This window comes from Argopecten irradians, chromosome 13 (genome assembly GCF_041381155.1).
Source record: "Argopecten irradians isolate NY chromosome 13, Ai_NY, whole genome shotgun sequence".
NCBI classification, from domain to species: domain Eukaryota; kingdom Metazoa; phylum Mollusca; class Bivalvia; order Pectinida; family Pectinidae; genus Argopecten; species Argopecten irradians.
The window spans coordinates 6,193,398-6,213,002 of record NC_091146.1 but is presented as its reverse complement, the minus strand read 5'-3'; the positions used below and the strand labels follow the sequence as shown (position 1 = coordinate 6,213,002).

Genomic DNA, 19,605 nt, shown 5'->3' with positions numbered 1-19,605 from the left:
CGTGATCGCTTGATAAACGGGTGTTGGACTTTGGTACGGCGCCTGGGGTGTGAACCAACCATCGAAACAAGGTAAGTAAATTGTAAATCTACATCAATATGTTATTATTTCATACGGAGCAATTTGTGTACAAAGCCAGAGAACATATACAACTTTTTATCGTTAATATTTGTTTCCAAGCGTGGGAAAATAAGGATATAAGGCATGCTGTAACCCAATTATATCCATCTTGGTTTTAATCACAAAAAGAGCATATCACCAGATCCAACATGGCTGACAAATCTTCATCACGAATCTCTTCATGAAACACATAAATACTTATAATTCTAGTCAAAAAGTTTATTATTATAATGTTATTTAACAAATCGCACCTGTTCTGCATTTCAATATTTCATGACAATATATATGCACCTTTAGTCAATTGTTATTCTATATCCCTTACTTAAAGCAACGAGATATTATACTAAAACACTCTTATATACCTGTCTGGTTTTTTCATGGACTCCCTTTTCTTATGGCAAATATTATAAAACAGCTCATTTTCGATGCGACTCAGTTTAAAGTTTCGTGTCGAACGATAAAAGGCTTTGGGACGATTGGTTTATTACCAATATGTAATGCACCCGAAGTACACAACAAAATAAGTTATCTGAGCGCAAAAAAAAAAAAAAAAAAAAAAAAAAAATGGTGTGCATTAGATATACTGTATAGCATGGCATTTTCATGATTAATTTCTTTCGTGACTTCGTGACTTGAAGCTTTAACGAAATCCGGGGCTGGAATTATTCGCGGCTGGCTTACGACACCGCTATTATAATAACGCATGATTTTGTTTGTTGATGCATAAGTGGTTCACAGAAGCAATGAAAACCTTTCTATACCACGGGCACTCCATGTTATACCATTGACTGGGGGTTTGGTTTGTTTCTTCGTTTCATTTTGTTTCCAGCTTCATTGACTATTTTAGATAGATACAGTTACACTATTATAACGAATACACTTACAGCTAATTACGTATGGTTATAACGTGGCGATTTCCATTCCAGTCCAGCTTCTCACAAGATGCATGTACTACTATGCTTGTAGGTAATTGTGTTGGTCCCAAGGGTTCGTTTTAACTGTTTTTTTAATATTCTTTATTTACTCTTTCACAAAATATCACAACAATTATATTAAGTGGAAATATTTACATAAGTTTATATCACATAATTTGCTCACGACTCTCACTACAGCTATGACAAAAGTTGCATCTTTATGTATACTAAGTCAATAACATAAGCTCAGCACATTTGTACTTTGTAATATTTTGACAGGAGACTGTCGCCATGGTTACCAGACTAATACTGCTGACGTTCCTGGTGAGTGCTGTAGCCGGACAGGTAAAGCATGGAAAGGACAGTTCGATATGTCAAGACCCAGTGGCGCCTCCTGGAGGTAACTTGAAACCTTCACATATGTAGAAAAGCCATCCTTCATATCTATTCATTAAGTAGCTTCTTTTTATCTACAGTTAATTATTTGCGTTAATTATACCATGAAATTCATCATGTGTGTTAGCAAGTTTCATTTTATTTCTGTTTTTATGTATAGCTATAACTACTCTGCGCACTGGCCAGTACTTTAATTAAGCATAAATATAGTTCATCACGTTTTAACGTTTCTTTGAGTGGAACAGGAAAAGGCGAACACATACACATTCATCACCATATTTTAATCATATGTGTTTACCTGTCCTTCTAGTTACACCTATACCGAAACCAACGATCCCGGAACAGTTCAGCGCCCACATTGAGTGTACCATCAAAAACAAGAACATGACAATCGACATGCACGAGTTTTTCGACAACACGAACAACAGAGGAGCACTCATACAGACCCAGGACGGGGAACCATTCATGGCCTGGTATGACTACAGCATCAATGAGTTCATTTCCTACTTTCCTACCGTCGGTGAGTATTCCCAAGTATACAAAGAGCTTGATAATTTAAGTGGTTAAATATAAGCTTGCATGTATTCGATAAATGCAAACCATCTTTTTCGGGTTCATATAATTTAACATGTTGACTATAAGTATCAATTGCTTAAGAGATTTCCTATTTCATGTAGTCTGCACTTTCCCTGACTTGTTAGTTCATCCCTTCTTTCTCCCCCTTCCTCTCTTCTCTGTTTTTCTCCATATTAGAAACATTAATTAAATACTCAGTATCCAATACCTAGCTAGTTTCTTTATTTAGTTCTATATGTATATGTTCTAAGGAGACAGATTTATATAAGTGTTTTATACTTTTTTCTGAATCCTAACTTTATAAGATATTGATTTATATGTATAAACTAAATGCAAACCAGCTTATTTTCGTGGCGACTATATTTCGTATTTCCGAGCCTCGGACGACTTTCTCACGGCGATTTAAATTCGTGATTTATACTTATATGGTTCCTCTGATTATACTTTATATAGGTTTGAATATTTTCACGGATATCTACTATAAGTTTCCGCGCGAAATTCGTGAAAATTAAACGCACGTGAAAATACATTTGGTAAAAGTGACATAATGTATACTCACATACGAGTTCTGTATGGTAACCTAGTGGTTGATAATCCACTGGCATTATCACATAGCTTGTCTTATCCTACCGACCGAGTTAGTAATTTGGTGATTGCATTTTAAAATAAAACATTGGCAATTACAATCTGCGTGTGAGGTGATCGAGTGATTCGTCGCAAAAATTGACGAATCTGGTAACTGTTGTGCACGGTCTCTAAGTTTGGTAACTCTAATAAAACTGGTAACTTTGTTGTGTACGGCCTCTAAGTTTGGTAACTCTAATAAAACTGGTAACTTTGTTGTGTACGGTCTCTAAGTTTGGTAACTCTAATAAAACTGGTAACTTTGTTGTGTACGGCCTCTAAGTTTGGTAACTCTAATTAAACTGGTAACTTTGTTGTGTACGGCCTCTAAGTTTGGTAACTCTAATTAAACTGGTAACTTTGTTGTGTACGGCCTCTAAGTTTGGTAACTCTAATAAAACTGGTAACTTTCTCCATTACTAGGCTTGTGTACGGCCTCTAATCTTGGTAACTAAAAAAAACCTGGTAACTTTCTCCATTACTAGGCTTGTGTACGGCCTCTAAGCTGAGTGACTCGAACCAGCGGTTCCTTTACGGATACCAGACGTCCTCCGGGAGTACGGGACACATCTTCTCGGCCGGACAGGCACTTCATTTCCAGACGGACGCTAAGGAGGTGTACATGGGACAGTCCATGGTCCGAGGGATCGCCGTGGATGTCTGGAAATCTTGTCAGTACTGGGACGCTTTCGACGCCACTATGACTGTCTCCTGGTATTTCTCAGGTATTTTGTGTTATTGATTTGGAAATAAGTTCAAAACGATATATGACAGCAGCGTGGTTCATTCATATCTTTATTCCTCCGTAAATTCAAATTCAATTTATTTCCCTTTCCACATGAAAATGAACACATTAGAATATAAACAATGATATATAGGTGAAAGGTACCTTTAAAACAAACAAAAAAGTGAGATAACATATTTTAAAGAAGAAAGAAGAGCACAGGACAAAAAGTTCCAGAACGACAGTCGAATTATATACCACAAGAAAGTGTAAACTTCTAGGCCCATTACCTTTCCGAAACAAAACTTAAATGTCTCTTTAAACTATTAAAACTTAATAATACGTTGTTAACGCTTGATTTTTCGAAGTCTGGTTATCTGGCATAAATCACTCCAGCATTACAAATATATTTATACTAGCTATACATCCACTGACCATGTGATACGAATGTAACTGATGGTTTCTAATAGCCGTCACTACACTATTGTCCTGGTTCGATTTCTCGTCAAATATTTTCTCGTTTCTTTAAACAGTATGTTCATGTTTAACGTACAATTGACTTTCTCCCATTTGCAGCCGATAATGAATGGGACACCCCCGTGGGACAGGCCGTGCCAATCGGCGCTCATGTGAAGGGAGCTGTATGGGACACACCCACTTCCGCTGGCAGACCTTTTGAACATTACTACGATATCTTCCACTTCCGGACCGGAAGTCTCCAACCTTTACCAAACAGAGTTTTCCAGGTGAGCGGTAATGGTTTCATTGTAAATATCATCATGTTATTTTCTCTTAATTACTCATACTAAATTGAAATACGATAACCAAAATCACCTGTTCCTTTTTCATGAATTTTTGACAAAGCTACATTCACGAAAACAAAACCAGAGTAGGTTGTTTTTGTACTGGAAAGTATTAGTTTCTTATTGTCTGTTGACTTTCTTTATTCAGTTTTCTTTACATAGTGTATTATATTTACAACAATCATCAAATACAATTATTACTTGTAGAAGGAGAACGAATTATCGAACTTTAAAGGCCCACTACCTTTCCCCAGAAAAATATAAAGGTTTATTATAAACATTAATAACATCAGGAAATATATACCGATGGCCTAAAATGAGGTTACAACACCAAATATATGCAAGATTCCCTGCGTAGTGGAGAGCCATTTCGCTGTTTTGCCGTATGGCGCAGTGATAGTCAACTACCGACGACGGCGGGAAACATAAGACGACCTGCGTTATTTTTTTTATTATTTATTTTAATCAAATTATTCAGAAGGTGATGATATATGTAGTATTACAGCACCGGTAAGATTATGACTTTTGCGACCCTACAGAATTATCGATTTCTTTTTACATTCCCATTTAAAAAAAAAAATCCGTTTCAAAAAGGTAGTTGGCCTGATAAAAATAATAAATTTCTCATGAGAGCGTGTTGTGTGTTGCAGACCCCACCAGGCGTTCTGTGTACTAACCGCATCAACACGAAGCCGGTCCCCAGTGTTCCGGACGCTTTTAGTTTTACTGTGGAAGTGGTGGACAAAACACTAGGAACTGTGTCCTATATGACGGTAGGTGTAGATAAGTCTGCTATGATACTGATGGTACGTGTTTTCAAAATGACAAGAGGTGATTTTCAACTGACGGCGGAAACAATATCGGAACTTCTCGGATGTATAACATGACCAAGGATGTAATAGGTGTAAGAATATGTAAGAAAATAGAACATATTCTTCGTCAGAAAACCTAATTACGCCCATCGTGAGCGTAAGAAAGAGTAGTTATTGAAATGTTGTACTTTTATAGTCTTATTTAAGAAATTGAATGTAACATTTCCTCCTTTGAGACGGACAACAAACAGTGTAGATAAACTGACGGTTTTTCGATGGATAGTGTCCTCGATCAACCAGTTGTTATGAAAATAGTCACTTAGTTTTAAAATAGATGCTCTTATGTCACATCCGGGGCCAATGTACAAGGCCGTTTTCGGTTATGCGGTTTGACTGGTTGGACCTAGTTGTTCGTTTATAAATTAAAGACGGACCTAGTAAATTTATATTGTTTTCAGACGAACCTTGACAAAGTCCTCACAGGCCTGTATCATAAACTACAGGTCCGTCAGAATTTATACTTGAATAATGACTTTTACAAACGGTCGAACCGGTTGTTCCGAATAAACGAAAACGGCCCTACAGTTACATCAGAGGCATTCCGACTGACGATAGATGAAGTACTCTATTTACAACGATTACATCCGAGTCGTTCCACGAGACGTTAGAAGTACTCTATTTTATCGATGACTTTATTGCGCGTTTTCGTGCTCAGCGACTTTTTCATGTCTAAATCTATATTCATTTACTGGAGATATATTATGATACTCTTTTATATGTGGATATGAAGGATAGGGATATTCTATCCGAGGGTCACAAAATGTTGTAAACGAAGAAGAGTTTTCTCTCATAATTCGATGTTTAATTTCAGTTTTATTACCATGATTTTGAAATAAATTAGAAAAAATCGCGACTTCAAGTCAATTCTCCATACACGAAAGTTTTGGACGCATTTTCCATTTGTTTATATCTTTAAAAGTAAACCATGTCCAGTTTCTGAAAAGAAATATGTTAAAATGGTACCAAGAAAATACTAATCTTGTTGACGCTGTAACGTCACGAGGCTTTATCACATTGGTGGACATGCGATACAGCTTCAGGCGACATGACCGTATTGCCCAAGACCTGCCGGTATTACATGTATAGGTATGAGAGAATAATCTATATAATGTATAATCTTGTTGTTGATACATAGGAATATTACGACTCAGTAAACAACTTCGTGCGGTACACATATCGACCATCTCCCAGAGAAAACAGTCCATTCGGTACCAACGATCTTATCGAGGTGCACGACTTCAACACAGGTGGGTTCGATGCTATTTTTTATGCTATATTGTTTGGATATCAATTGATTACCTAATGTACGTGTGTGGAAATTTCATTTGTGGTTCGGAGTTTAGGTGCTCTTTCATCTGATTAAAACAAATCCTTATATTCGCTACATATACGCAAGAACTGACAACATCTCAAAAGAGGTCACGTTCTGGTGAGCTTTATACCACCTGTACATCAGTTCAGAGGTATTTTCTCCATCAAGCTACATCAACTCAAAATGACATTTCGTCCCAACCTACATATGCAATTAGCTATGTAATGTACTTTTGATAATATGACTACATACTGTAAATGAATTTTGTCGCCTAAACTTTATCTCCATGATTCTGGAAGCATCAGTTTGATTGGTCAATTCGAAAGGCCACCAGGACCTGAATTCCGTTGTTGTCAGATCCTTTATAAATAACCAACAATAATATCAGCTCAATGTTGCAATCTACTCATTCCTATAACCATTTGACATATTGTCCTTAGGTAGGTTACTGAATCTTTGAATATATCACTGGTATTGAAAATTCGCGGATTTAAGTGGAAACAAAGAGAGAATGCCCCCGCGAGATGTAACCGCTATACAATATATATATATATATCTACAGGGGTGGCCTATGTCACAGACAAGAGGCACGGTAACTGTACAGTGACAAAGATCAACCTGACCTTCGATGGATCCAAGAACGGACCTACCACACTACGTCTGAGGAGCTCTCGGGAATTCTTCTACTTCAACTCCATCAATTTTACATACGAAGGAGTGGTGAGTCTTGTGTTCAACTCAAGAGAGGTTTTGTATAAATCTTTCATATTCTTATGTTTTTGTAGTTAAATATTTTTCTTCATCGTTTTCGTTTTCTTTCCTTTTTCTTGTCGTCCTGGTCCTGTTGGTCTTTATGATTTTTAACATTACTTACTGGACCTTTTACTTGTTCTTGATAGAAGTCTTTTTTCCTTGTTCTTATTGCATCAATTTTTTGAATAAATCTTTCATATTGTTATACCTATGTAGTTAAATATTTTTCTTCATCGTTTCCGTTCTCTCTGGCATCCTGCTCATGTTGTTTTTGTTGGTTTTTAACACTACTTCCTATACCTTTTAAGTGTTCCTGGTAGAAATCTTATTAATGCAATGGTAAATAGTTCTGTAAAATATCATTCTCTTGTTTTACCATCACTATCCTGATCAATACTATTTTAAGTCAAAATCGTTTGATTTTGCTGATCTTGTAATTAATTCAATTTTGCTTGTAACGAGCATTTTCATTGGCTTAAAAATTTACTTTATCAGCCCATAAAGGAAAAAAATGGCGTCGCCATTTGTAAATTCGCTTCTAGATCTGATTGGCTCGGGTAACAACGTAATTTTCAAAGACAATAGAGTTCCTAAATGAATTTTGAATATTGAAGAGACTTTGTTCCGTAAATTGAATTATAATTATAAGGATTCACGGTTTACTTAGAGTACACTCGGATATTGCGTATAACTCCATAACATACAAATTATGTTCAAGTTAATCCTTAAATACAGCACTTTTTGCCAAGATATCAATATCATTGTTTTGCGATATTTCATATTGTATTTGTATTCAGTAACAATATGTTATCGTGGATTTGAATCAAGCAAAATATTGTTGCATAATTCAGACGACATTTTTATACTGTATGTTAACATAGATTTTTGATATTTTCCAGAACAAAGTCCGTAACATTGACACAGACACGTGGGTGGGCCAGCGTGCTAACTATCCCCCGGGGGTTGGAGGTACATCGACATGGCAGTGGTTCTTCGCCACGGTAAGTTATAGAACGAGATTCTTAATCCCGTTAGGGGTAATATTTCATAGTTGTCAAACACCTAAACACCAGTTATGTGATATTTGGTTTTAATAGTTCAACGTCCTATTAACATTAAGTTCCACTTATCATTTAGCACGTATCAGGTTTGTTGGTGGAGAAAAACCGGAGTACCCGTAGAAAAATTACCGGTCAGTACCTGGCAACTGCTCCAGATGGAATTCGAACTTATGATCGAAATGTGGAGGGCCTGTGGTGATTTGTCGGAAAATTGTAACGACTTGGCCCACCGCAGCGCCTATTACGTGATAAACCACAAAGAAAAAACAACAATAATATTAATAAAATCAAATGCAATATAGAAACGAAATATGTTTGCTTAGAATGAAATCCAACGCCATTACCCGTTTTGTGATTTACTTACACATTTGTAATTATTATATATGAAAAAGACACATAAATTTGTACATTACTTGTTTAGGATTAAATGCTTAGCTGTTTTTTAACAGAATTATAAATATGAGATTAACTCTGACGTTGTTTCTTTATCAGGATAATTGGTTCGAGATTAATACTGGTTTGAATCAAGGAGGCGTTCCTGTCCAAATGAACATCGATGCTCCTAACGTAAGTACAACATTTAAAAGATTCCCAGTATGATTTGTATTTTTGATATAACTGATATTTTAAAAACAACTATTTCGGCAATTTCCTTTTCATTTTTTTTTCGGTTTTGAGTTTTTATTTCAAACACGTTATTTTTTATGCAACAACCCGTTCAATGCACTCAAAATTAATAATGAAATGGAATCTGCAAAACAGAAACAAATGATATCTTTATATGGGTAGAACTTGATTTTGAAAAGATCTGATCTAATAACGTTAAACAGAACATCATAAATCACATAGTCGGTGATCTCCTAAAATTGAGGAAATGACATATTCAAAGATGCTTCACCGCCGACAGAACATAAATGATACTCATCATAAATCACATAGTCGGTGATCTCCTAAAATTGAGGAAATGACATATTCAAAGATGCTTCACCGCCGACAGAACATAAAAGATACTCATCATAAATCACATAGTCGGTGATCTCCTAAAATTGAGGAAATGACATATTTAAAGATGCTTCACCGCCGACAGAACATAAATGATACTCATCATTTGAACAATAATTAGTGTTAAATCGTGTACATCTATGTCTAATTAACACAAATAATAATATAAAATAATATATTATGCTTTCGGTGCATGCGCAATCAGTACTTCATTCCATATAGGACATAGTGCTACGGAATTTTTTTCGGGATCCAATTATTATCTTTATTTTATTTTTTTCTTGAAGTAAATGGTTATGGTGTGAGTAAGAAACTTTTGTAGCTGAATAAAAATACTTAATCGTCTGCTGTTGTTTTTGATAGAGAAAATATCCTTTGTCAGCGATGGAGCATTTTTAAGTTGAGCTATTTGGTGGTAAGGGTAGCGGGTTAAATAATCGCGAACATTACAATGGTCAACGAAACCGTGAATATTTCAACCTCACGAAATAACCGACTACAAGGTGTATTTCATTATTGATTGATTTATATTTTTCATCTTTATAAATTCCACCCATTTTGTCCCTTCATTAATTTCCATATTATTTTGTCACTTAATGAGTTTCTATTCATTTTATTTTAACGATTTCTACACAGGCTGGTATGAGTTACGAGTACCACATGTTTAATTTTAAAAACAGTGTGCCAGATCTCCTGAAGTATGACGTCAGTGCATGCTACGTCAATCGTGATAGGAGAAAGTTCCTTATGAAATTCCCAGGTGAGTTATCGTCAACCTTTTATTCCGTATTTGCATATTAAAAAGTTACCTGACCTTGCGGGTAGGTATTGATTGTGACATTATGTTTTTGCGAGTATGATGTCATATTTTGTACACAAAACGATGCGAGTTTCGCTCAAAATTAATGACGTTATAATCACGCAAGGGAGTAACTAAGTCTACAATATGTAAAATAAAAAAGTCGAGACATTGATATAGATCCACTTTCTCAGATCCTCACCAGTCATACCGGACATTTTGTCTAATAATTATGCATGTTGACGGGCTATTTTGTTGTTTTATATCATATTAACGGTTATCTGCCATTGTTGTGAGGAAAGACAAAAGAATATAAAAATACATCTTACTTATTTTGTTAAGATGTCAGTTTGTTATTAATTAATATTATTAACTGGGTAAATAACATATATCAAAACACATATAAACGTATCATGTAGGTCACGAAGAGAACCATTGTAACAGTGAATTAAAATGATCTTAATAAGAACATGTGTATGTTGTTTTGCAGGCCAATATACGAGCGTGGTGGATTCCAATTTAGACCAGTTCAAATATTTCGTTCTCATGGGCCTTACACAAACAATGTCAATATCATCGCTCAGGGTATCTAATATACAAGTAGGTGTTTCCTTCCTTACGATAGTTTCATTCGGGGTACTTATTATTATACCAGGTAGGTACACTGTTATATTGCAGTATTTCTGTAGCTAAAAACGTTAAAATATGATTGCCTCTACAAAATATACGTTTACATTTATAGTATAACGTTATCTAACATCCGAATCCAACTTTAGTAACGTTGCCGTATTTATTGGTTCAAACATACATGTGGGCATGAATTTTATGGTCTTGGACGTTACTGAAATGTTAAGCCTGATGCAAAAAGGTAAAAATCCCACGATAAATTACATAAACGTCATTATGATAACCATTACAAGTTTATTGTTACACTAAAATTCTGAGCTACACGAATTGAAGGCATATGATGACTAAGGTATTCAGCAACATGTATGATTTCGTCCCTCGGAGAACATGCATAGCGATACGATCAGTGATCTGTTTTATTTTCCAGGTGTTCTTTGATAAAGACATCGTTGTCACCTTTGAAGTTCTGGACGTGGCACCAATAAAGGGTGACGTCACTAAATACAAGCCCGAAACGCCACTAGCCACAGCGGCGAACACTCTCATCAACAAAATCAACTTACAACAGTTCTTCATCGCCATGCATTTCGCCAACAACAACGATGTGAGTGTAAATTTATGTCGCCTTCCATCAGTTTCATAAGTTCTTTCGTGGCTTCTATTTCGTCTTTGTATATTAAAGAGTTAGCTTTCTTTCAGATTAATATCCATTGTGAAGTCATTATTTTGTGATCGAAATTCACGTCGAATTATCCGAAAAGTATGACCTTACGCTCGCAAACACATGACGTCACAATGAATGCCTAATCAATAATGCTCCAGAACTTAGCCTTTAATATACAAGGTACTTTGCCGTCTCGCACTTATAATAATTAATCAATGAAATCAAATCGAAATATAAAAAAGTTGAAAGACGTCAACACATTCAATTACTTCGAATAGTTTGTTTGGTCTATTGGATAATGTATCGACAATTTTGTTTTGACTTTATACGGGTTGGATTCTAAAGTCAATTTTTCTTTCAGTTTACGGGTATGATACCAATGCCAAAGAGTCTTATTGAAACTACCTACCTGTGGAACAGTCAGACAGGACAAGCTATCCCACAAGCCTCTACCGGATATGGAGCGGGTAGGTTTTAATTGTCTGTCTCGATTTTCTTTCAATTAATGATAAACTTTTCACAAAGATGTTCTAAAACAAGGTGATATATAGTTAATCTCATGCAAATCAAATTTTAAATTTCTGATACAAAACACATCGGTGATCAAACTGAGATATGCTTGGAGTATATCTGAAAACTATGATGTGAAGAGAAATGTCTTCTTTTGTAACTATCATAATAGCTGGAGGTTTGTACCAAATACGTTCTATCGTGTTTGATTCTAATGGTCATAGAAAGCATTTCCAATTTTGTATATATGTAAGTAGATAACAATGTTAAGAACTACAATATGATTTCATTTGAAGCTTGTTAGTATGTAGATGTTCTGGTTGTCTCTTGGTGTTTGTTCATCAAAGGGTCTGGTACTTGTATGTATAGTTGTTGAAATGATGATCGACATTTTTATTCAGTTGTATTTACATCTATATATACATAAAGTGGATACACATGTAGTCCAGTCATGCTGGGGACATGTGTACATGCTAGTTGTGTGTCAGAGAATGTTCAAGTCTGGGAAAATAACAATATTTTGTGAACGGTTGAAATAAGGCTTATTATATAACAAAACAAATGAAACTATACTATAGAAAATAAACATATGCTACCACCTGTCATAACTATTCCATGTTCAGTTACAGTTTAACATTTATAACTTATTGCCGTTCGTGGTTATATAGCATTGATGACAGTGTTTATAAGTTGTTTATCACCATGACAGAAAAATGATCCGCCATATTGTTTTCTACAGGAGTAATGGCCGCGGTTGGTGTGGTTGTACCAGTAGTATCAGCGGCATTAGGTGGAGTTCTGGCTTTCTTCTTCTTTAAGTAAAAGGTAACGTGATTCTCTGCAAATTCACTCTATGCGTACATCTGTAAAAGTGTGGTCAAATTATATTGTCAAAATTTGCAAGTTTCACAAAATATTTGCCTTCACTATTCGAAATAAATCTTTCCGTATATTTAATGTTTATGTATCCTCTATGTATACGTATCTAAGGATAAAGTAATATTATAACAACGTTAGTAATGCTTTTCAAACCAAGGAAATCAATACATATCATTTATTATCACTAAATATGACAATGCGATGTATTGTGTAATGGTTACGAGACTTCCTCTAGAGCTATATAATGAACATTGTCGTGAATTATTCATGTCATCAATATCATTGTTTTTGTTTTCTTAGGTAGTTGGTTGTTGACTCATTATCAACCTTCTCAACATTACCAATGGTAGGACCTGCATCATCAGTGAGATTTCGGCAATGTGGTTCATCGCTGAATTCATGGTTCCAGATATTCTATAATTGTAAATGCTCAAATGAACAAAAACATTACATGTGAAGCTTTGCCTTTTTCAACAATGGCATGGACAAAAGTTTGCTGCAAGACTTCGTTTTCATCAGTCAGCGTATATGTGTTAATCTAAATTGATACTATGATATAGAGTATCGCGCTAAGTGAACAAAATAGATAAAGTGGAATAACAAACATTTAATTACTCGAATTTAGTTCCGTTACATTGAAATCCTTGATTTGACTGACTTAAAAGAACATATTCGTATTGTACTTACGGGGTGTTTGTTGAAGCAAGTGTGAGAGTGACTTCAAAAATAAAATATAGTTCTTTTTTTAATATTTTGTTTGCTTCTTGTCATTTTGTTAATGCTTTGTAATGAGGATGGTAATGACTGTGTAAAGGTCTATTGATATTTTACTTAGTGATCAATATGAAAGCCAATTCGGTAGTTATTAAATGTTTATAAAAGTACATCTATAAAGGTGACCGTTTTTAAGGTGGTCGTTAAATCAGGTATGGTTGTTTTATATCATTTAATTACTCGTAGAAGAGTTCAGGATACTGTAAAGTGTATTTATTTTAGCGCAGTCAAATGTTAGCGCAAATGCCAACAATTGTATTATTACCCCGGATACAAATCAGCGCAATTCGGTGGTTCAATACAAGAAATACCTGAATAAGCGCTTCAAAAGCAACGCAAAAAAACCTCTAAATTAAATCTACCCTTAAAATCAGTACGTTTACAGCACCTTCAGGCCTGCCGTCTAGATCAAATTTCATTTAAATTCGCTTAGACAGTATAAGCTTTTCAAAAATATATATAAACATTGTGCGCCCTGTATGCTTGTGATCTCATTTGATTACTATAGATTTCCTGTTCTAAATATCTCATATTATCATATCCTTCTGTGCTGTCTGGGCAAAAATAAGTTCTACTAGCAGAGACAGTCTAACTTCTTTATTCGTATGCGCACATACACAAACCCCACTAGGTAAATATAGCCTGACAGGAGGCTGGAACAGGGGGTGAAATCTGCAAACAGAATAAATGAGATTACTATACATGGACACTATCTATCATTCCAGACATCTTATACAGTGTAGATATAAAGATATGAGACAGTAAATCATAACATTTACCTGCACGCAAACTTCACTTACAACTATTAACAGCATATTTCATTTCACAAGCCCCTGTGCTAACAAGGTGTGAATAACCAACCACTTATAATATGAAATTATGACTAGTTTATAGCAATTCTACAACTAATAACCATAAGGATATATAATTATGTATTATTAAACACAACTTATTACGTAACTTTCTTAGTAAACCATATTTAATGGTATTGTAAACAAACAGACGACACTGATTGACATTTGGCGGGACGGACCCAAGCCGAACCAAAAATTACCAATTTACAGCATAAAATGAGTCGACATATCAATGTAACATAAAAACTAGTATTACAGATACTTCATACATTCATTTTATACACTTACTCTTTTGGGGGCCTACCCATTATGGTAAAATTGACTATTTAGCGTGACTGAGACGCTTCCACATGATACCGTCATGGACACATGGGAACTTGAAAAGTGAAACTAAAACCCGGAGTCAACCGGAGTCTAAATTCCGGAATTATAATTGTCAGACCAAAAAATCCGGACGAAGACCTAAACACCTTCTCAGTTGAAGAGTCTTACACCATCGCGACATCTGAATGAATTCCTTTATGTACTTTTTGAACAACGATTTATAATGAAAACATATTTTAATGACTATTCGTTTTCAAATAAATGAGGTTTTCAAAATATTACTGCTTATTTTCAGACGTAGAGACATTTTGTAGGGTTTTCTCATTAAGCCAGGAAAATATGTGAACATGAAATAAAAAAGTTGAGGTAGGAGTGTCAGGAAACGTATGTAATTCCTGATTTTGAGTAGCATAATTAAGATTTTATTTCATTTTAAGAATTTGAAAGAATTTAATCTAGTATTGAATAAATATGATATGTAATTATAAAACACATAGAAGCATCTTTGTATACCTGTTCTGTGAAAAGATATTTCAGAACGTAGCGAAGATTTGTATTATCTATAACTAGTATTATCAGTAGGTACATGATGATACCAGAGGTCCACACGGATATCACTGTGACCCACTTTACAAACACACACGGATATCACTGTGACCCACTTTACAAACGCACACGGATATCACAGAGCGATAATACACATCGTACGGTATTCACGTCACGGTCTGTGGTCATCTGATAGGACGGAGCTGTTATATAAGAAAAAATAAATAAATAAGTGTGGTTAGGGTTACATTGGCAAACAAATACGATCAGTAGGTCGGCATGTTTTTTTTTAGTGTGTTTCACTCTAAAATAATTGCCGGAACCCGAGTCTGAGATCGAAATCGCGACTTTTTTCGTAGAAAAGTGGGAAAACAAATTAGGGTCGGGGGTAAAAAAATTAGGGTCGGTTGGGTAACCCTAAACCGACATTTGTTTTTGTTTGGCCTAAGGCAAACATCCAATATAGTGAAACCACACCGAAACATACTGCTGAAATAAGCTGTACATCGTATATTCCATACGGCATTACTGTACTGCTGAAATAAGAAGAAATTCAATATGGTCTGGCTAACTACAATAAGCAGGAGATTTCACATGGTCAGGCTGAAATAACCAGGATGAAATAAACATGATATTCTACATGATCAGACTGTACTGATGAGATAAGCAGGCTATTCCACATTCTCAGTATATACTGCTGAAATAACCAGAATATTTCATACGACAGGCTATAATGTTGAAATAAACATGATATTTTACACGATCAGACTATACTGCTGAAATAAGCAGGCAATTTCACACGATCAGACTATAGTATTAGTTCTATGAAACATACTGTCGATGGCACCATTATACCGACGTGATTATACTTCTTACTAAGAAGTTTATTTTATTTCGCGATACAATTGTATCTGATAATAGAAATTGGGCAACACTTACAATACCCATACATGATATGATTATTTAAAAATCATTTTGTCTTTGTTTTCATACTATTTGGTTTTCTGATTGGCCATTTTTTTCCATACCACTATGAAAAAAGCCCCGAGAAAGGCGCGAAAATCCGAAATTATCGTGACGTCACAATGGAAACATTGACTTTGCGTACACAGGCAAAAGTGCCACGCATGAAATACATGTGTAAAACGCGTGATTTTTATGCGAAAATTACATGCATATTTGAGCTGTAAAGAGCACACATGTATATCATGCGTAAAATTCATATGAGAATCATGTGAGAAACGCATGATTCTCATGCGTAAATTTCACATACGTAAATCAATGGTAGCCACATATGAGAATCATACAAGAAACGCATGTGCCTCATGCGTAAATTCAACATGTGTAAATCATGTGTTGCCACATATGTGGATCATGCGTATCACATGCGTAGGAGGCATTTAAATTATATCATATGTCAATCAACCGAAAAGTGCCACGCATGTTTTTCACATGTATATTATATTTGAATTTGCCTTTCACAAATGAAGTGACATTGAATCCTGTGTAGCCACATATGTTAATGCTGATGCATATCACTCATGTAAATTATGTCATAGGTAAATCTATTCTCTTGCATTTTACATCTGTAATTAATTAATTAAATTATGTATTTAAAATATGAAAAAGAGCACATTTACTAAATTTATAAATTATATGTCCAATATCTAGACATTCTATCATGATCACCAGAAAAAGTCTCCAATTGTGCTAGAACTTCTCTAGAAATATACTATATATAACTAGTACGCATTCTATGTCAAATGTCATATCTCGCATTACGTTATAGTAACTTAACAATACAATCCTGTGTCAAATCTCAAATTTTATTAAAATGTAAATAATTAAGGAACAGACGAAAACTCATCAGATAAAAGATGAAAATGATTCATTTCAATTTAATTTTGCAGAAACAATCAAAAGATACACTGTAAAATAAGATTAATTCTGCTTGTATCTATATATCATGTACAACATTTTATATGTAGTTAAATTGTGTTTAAGTGCAATACATTAAAGATGCTCCACCGCTGACAAATGGTATTTTTCACTATCAAAAATAGAAGCAGACGATTAAGTGTTTTTCTTCAGTTACAGAAGTTACTTACTTTACACCATTACCACCACTGAAAAGTTTGAGCTTCTAATTTTACTTCAAGTTAAAAATATGAAAAATAATTAATTGCATCCCGAGAAAATTCCGTGACACTATATCCTATATGGAATGAAGTACTGATTGCGCATGCACCAAAGGCGAAATAAATAAATTTATATATTTTTTGAGTTAATTAGGCATATATATACACGATTAGACACCAATTAATGTTCAAATGACGAATATGATTTTTGCTCTGTCAGCGGTGGAGCATCTTTAAGCTTTCAACTATCTATGCCTTTTGCCTTATTATTTCAACACTAGATTCTCCACTGGATATCAAAGTCGATTTCCTGTTTTCCAATTGATATAAATGTTTCCTTTTGTTCTGGGATAAAAACACTATTTCCAACAAGACTTGTCATCCTAACAAGTTGGTTTCATTGAAAATTGCCTTTTCAAATTAAGCTGTTAACATGTCAATGCCAGTTCAAGTTCCCATGATCAAATTGCTGGATGCTGATCTGATCCATTGATGACATCTGAACCATTTGCATTCTACCTAATTTTGATCAATAAATGCTGTAACTTGCATAACACAGCTTCACAATTTCGCAGTTTTTCAGCTACTCTAGTTGCTTGCCTCTTTTCAAATTTCCCTCCACTGACTGTAAAAACCAAAATGGGAAAATATTACAAAGGGTATTATTCAATAATTTATTTAGTTTCACGGATGAACAATACTTAATACAAAGGCATAATAAGCACATGTATGCACATGCACAACTAGAAAACTGGAAATTCAGGAAGGGCCCTGATAAATGACTGACCCACAGTAAGAATGTATCAGACTCGAACCTAAGCAGGGCCCCCCGATATATGCCATATGTTTATCATTTAGGCCTAAAAAAATATTGTTTATTTACCTAAACATGACAGACCCACTTGAAAACCACTGACTCAAACTATTTATGTAAGTTTTAATTTCATACTATTGAAATATTGTTTTAATCTGTTTTCATGGATGTCAGTCAGATCTTCGTTCTGTTGTTGGTATGGCTGCCTCGTAAAAGTGTAGAACCTAAACTGTAGCTCTGTAGAATGCTATTACTTTAGTAAAGCGAATTTTCACAAAAATTTGGTCTGCACTTGAATGTTTGCTTATTGATTAACTTATCAGGCAATATTAACCTTGAATGGAAATTAACAGTTGTACTTTACTGTAGCCTGTTTTGTCTGTCAAAATAGCTGGAGTCTGAGATGACATCGGTGGTATCAACCTAAAAAAATCAACAATCATGTCCATTTTTTTCGGAAAAACAATCAAAAAAGGATTACATTAAGTTATTAACATTGTTTTTATATGAAATTTCAGTGATTTAATGTTCTTAAAAGTATCAAGGCGTATCGCCCATTTCAAGTATCATTCCACAATATTATATACCGCTATATACTATTAAAGCTTTATACAAATAAATAACATTAAAAGTATTTATTTTAGAAACCAAAACAGCTTACAAGTAATGATATATTGATTTGGAAAAAATAATCCATCGAAAAATCATTATATTTAAGTTTCATTCTGGATTCATAGGACAAGACATGTATGGTTTAATCTAAGATTCCTGACCCGTGTGTATCATAATCTACATAATATATCTATGTTTAACCCACGGCTGATAAGGAGGAAAGTACGGACAGGATACGTGGGATAAATCTGGATCACTATGAGAACTACAATGTTTGATTTTTGTTCGATCAATATGACGCGAAACTTATGTACAAGGGCATACATGGCATTGTTACTAGAAATCGTAGAATATTTAATGTGTATTGCTATTGTGTATTATTTGTTTTCCAACAAAAAAAAAATGCAAAATTTGCATTTCATTTCATTTAAAATATTTTTTAAATCATTAGATTTAATAGGGATTGGGCAGCAGTCTATGCCTATATAAGCCCTTTCCCTGTGGATACATACATCTCAAAATCATATATATAATATATGTAATTTTACAGACAATATTGAAATTAAATATATATTTAGGATACACTTGTAAGTAATACTATGATAACACTCCAATAATGAGCAGGTATAAAAAACATGTGACGAATATATATATATATACATGTATATATGCATACCTATGTTTTTGTTTATAGTTAAAATGTGGATACTGTAAAGCCAGATAATGATAAGTTGAAATTTATAATGGATTCATATCAGTTCAATATATACAGTTCCTTGATTTAAATCAGTTGATATTGATTTGGATTTAATTTGAATTTGGATCCCTCAATATCACTCCCACACAAGCCATTCCTAGTGACCGGGCAGTACTATAAAGTCCATAGTGTTACCACTAAGTACTGGTC

General features: G+C 34.4%; 1 protein-coding gene and 1 long non-coding RNA gene across 2 annotated transcripts; one reads left to right on the top strand and one right to left on the bottom strand.

Annotated features, from left to right (window-relative positions):
- LOC138305991 (uncharacterized) lies at nt 1-13,385 on the top strand. Its single transcript, XM_069246302.1, has 16 exons — nt 1-71; nt 1,314-1,434; nt 1,741-1,950; nt 3,116-3,355; nt 3,931-4,100; nt 4,808-4,930; nt 6,165-6,276; nt 6,904-7,061; nt 7,994-8,095; nt 8,648-8,722; nt 9,794-9,917; nt 10,447-10,556; nt 11,011-11,187; nt 11,609-11,714; nt 12,497-12,582; nt 12,937-13,385. Exons 2-15 carry the CDS (start codon nt 1,326-1,328, stop codon nt 12,577-12,579), a joined length of 1,899 nt encoding a protein of 632 aa, XP_069102403.1. The 5' UTR covers nt 1-71; nt 1,314-1,325; the 3' UTR covers nt 12,580-12,582; nt 12,937-13,385.
- A 607-nt stretch (nt 13,386-13,992) lies between these two features.
- On the bottom strand, nt 13,993-14,638 carry LOC138305992 (uncharacterized). Its single transcript, XR_011205752.1, has 2 exons — nt 14,553-14,638; nt 13,993-14,082 (listed from the first exon to the last, which is right to left on the bottom strand). It is a non-coding gene; the product is annotated as an uncharacterized lncRNA (long non-coding RNA).
- Between the last annotated feature and the right edge of the window lie 4,967 nt (nt 14,639-19,605).

Excerpts from the sequence above, each read along its gene's own strand:
- LOC138305991 (XM_069246302.1), top strand. The coding sequence starts at position 1,326 with ATGGTTACCAGACTAATACTGCTGACGTTCCTGGTGAGTGCTGTAGCC. Across the intron at positions 4,101-4,807 it reads TACCAAACAGAGTTTTCCAG|ACCCCACCAGGCGTTCTGTG; the intron begins GTGAGCGGTAAT and ends TGTGTGTTGCAG. Across the intron at positions 8,723-9,793 it reads TGAACATCGATGCTCCTAAC|GCTGGTATGAGTTACGAGTA; the intron begins GTAAGTACAACA and ends ATTTCTACACAG.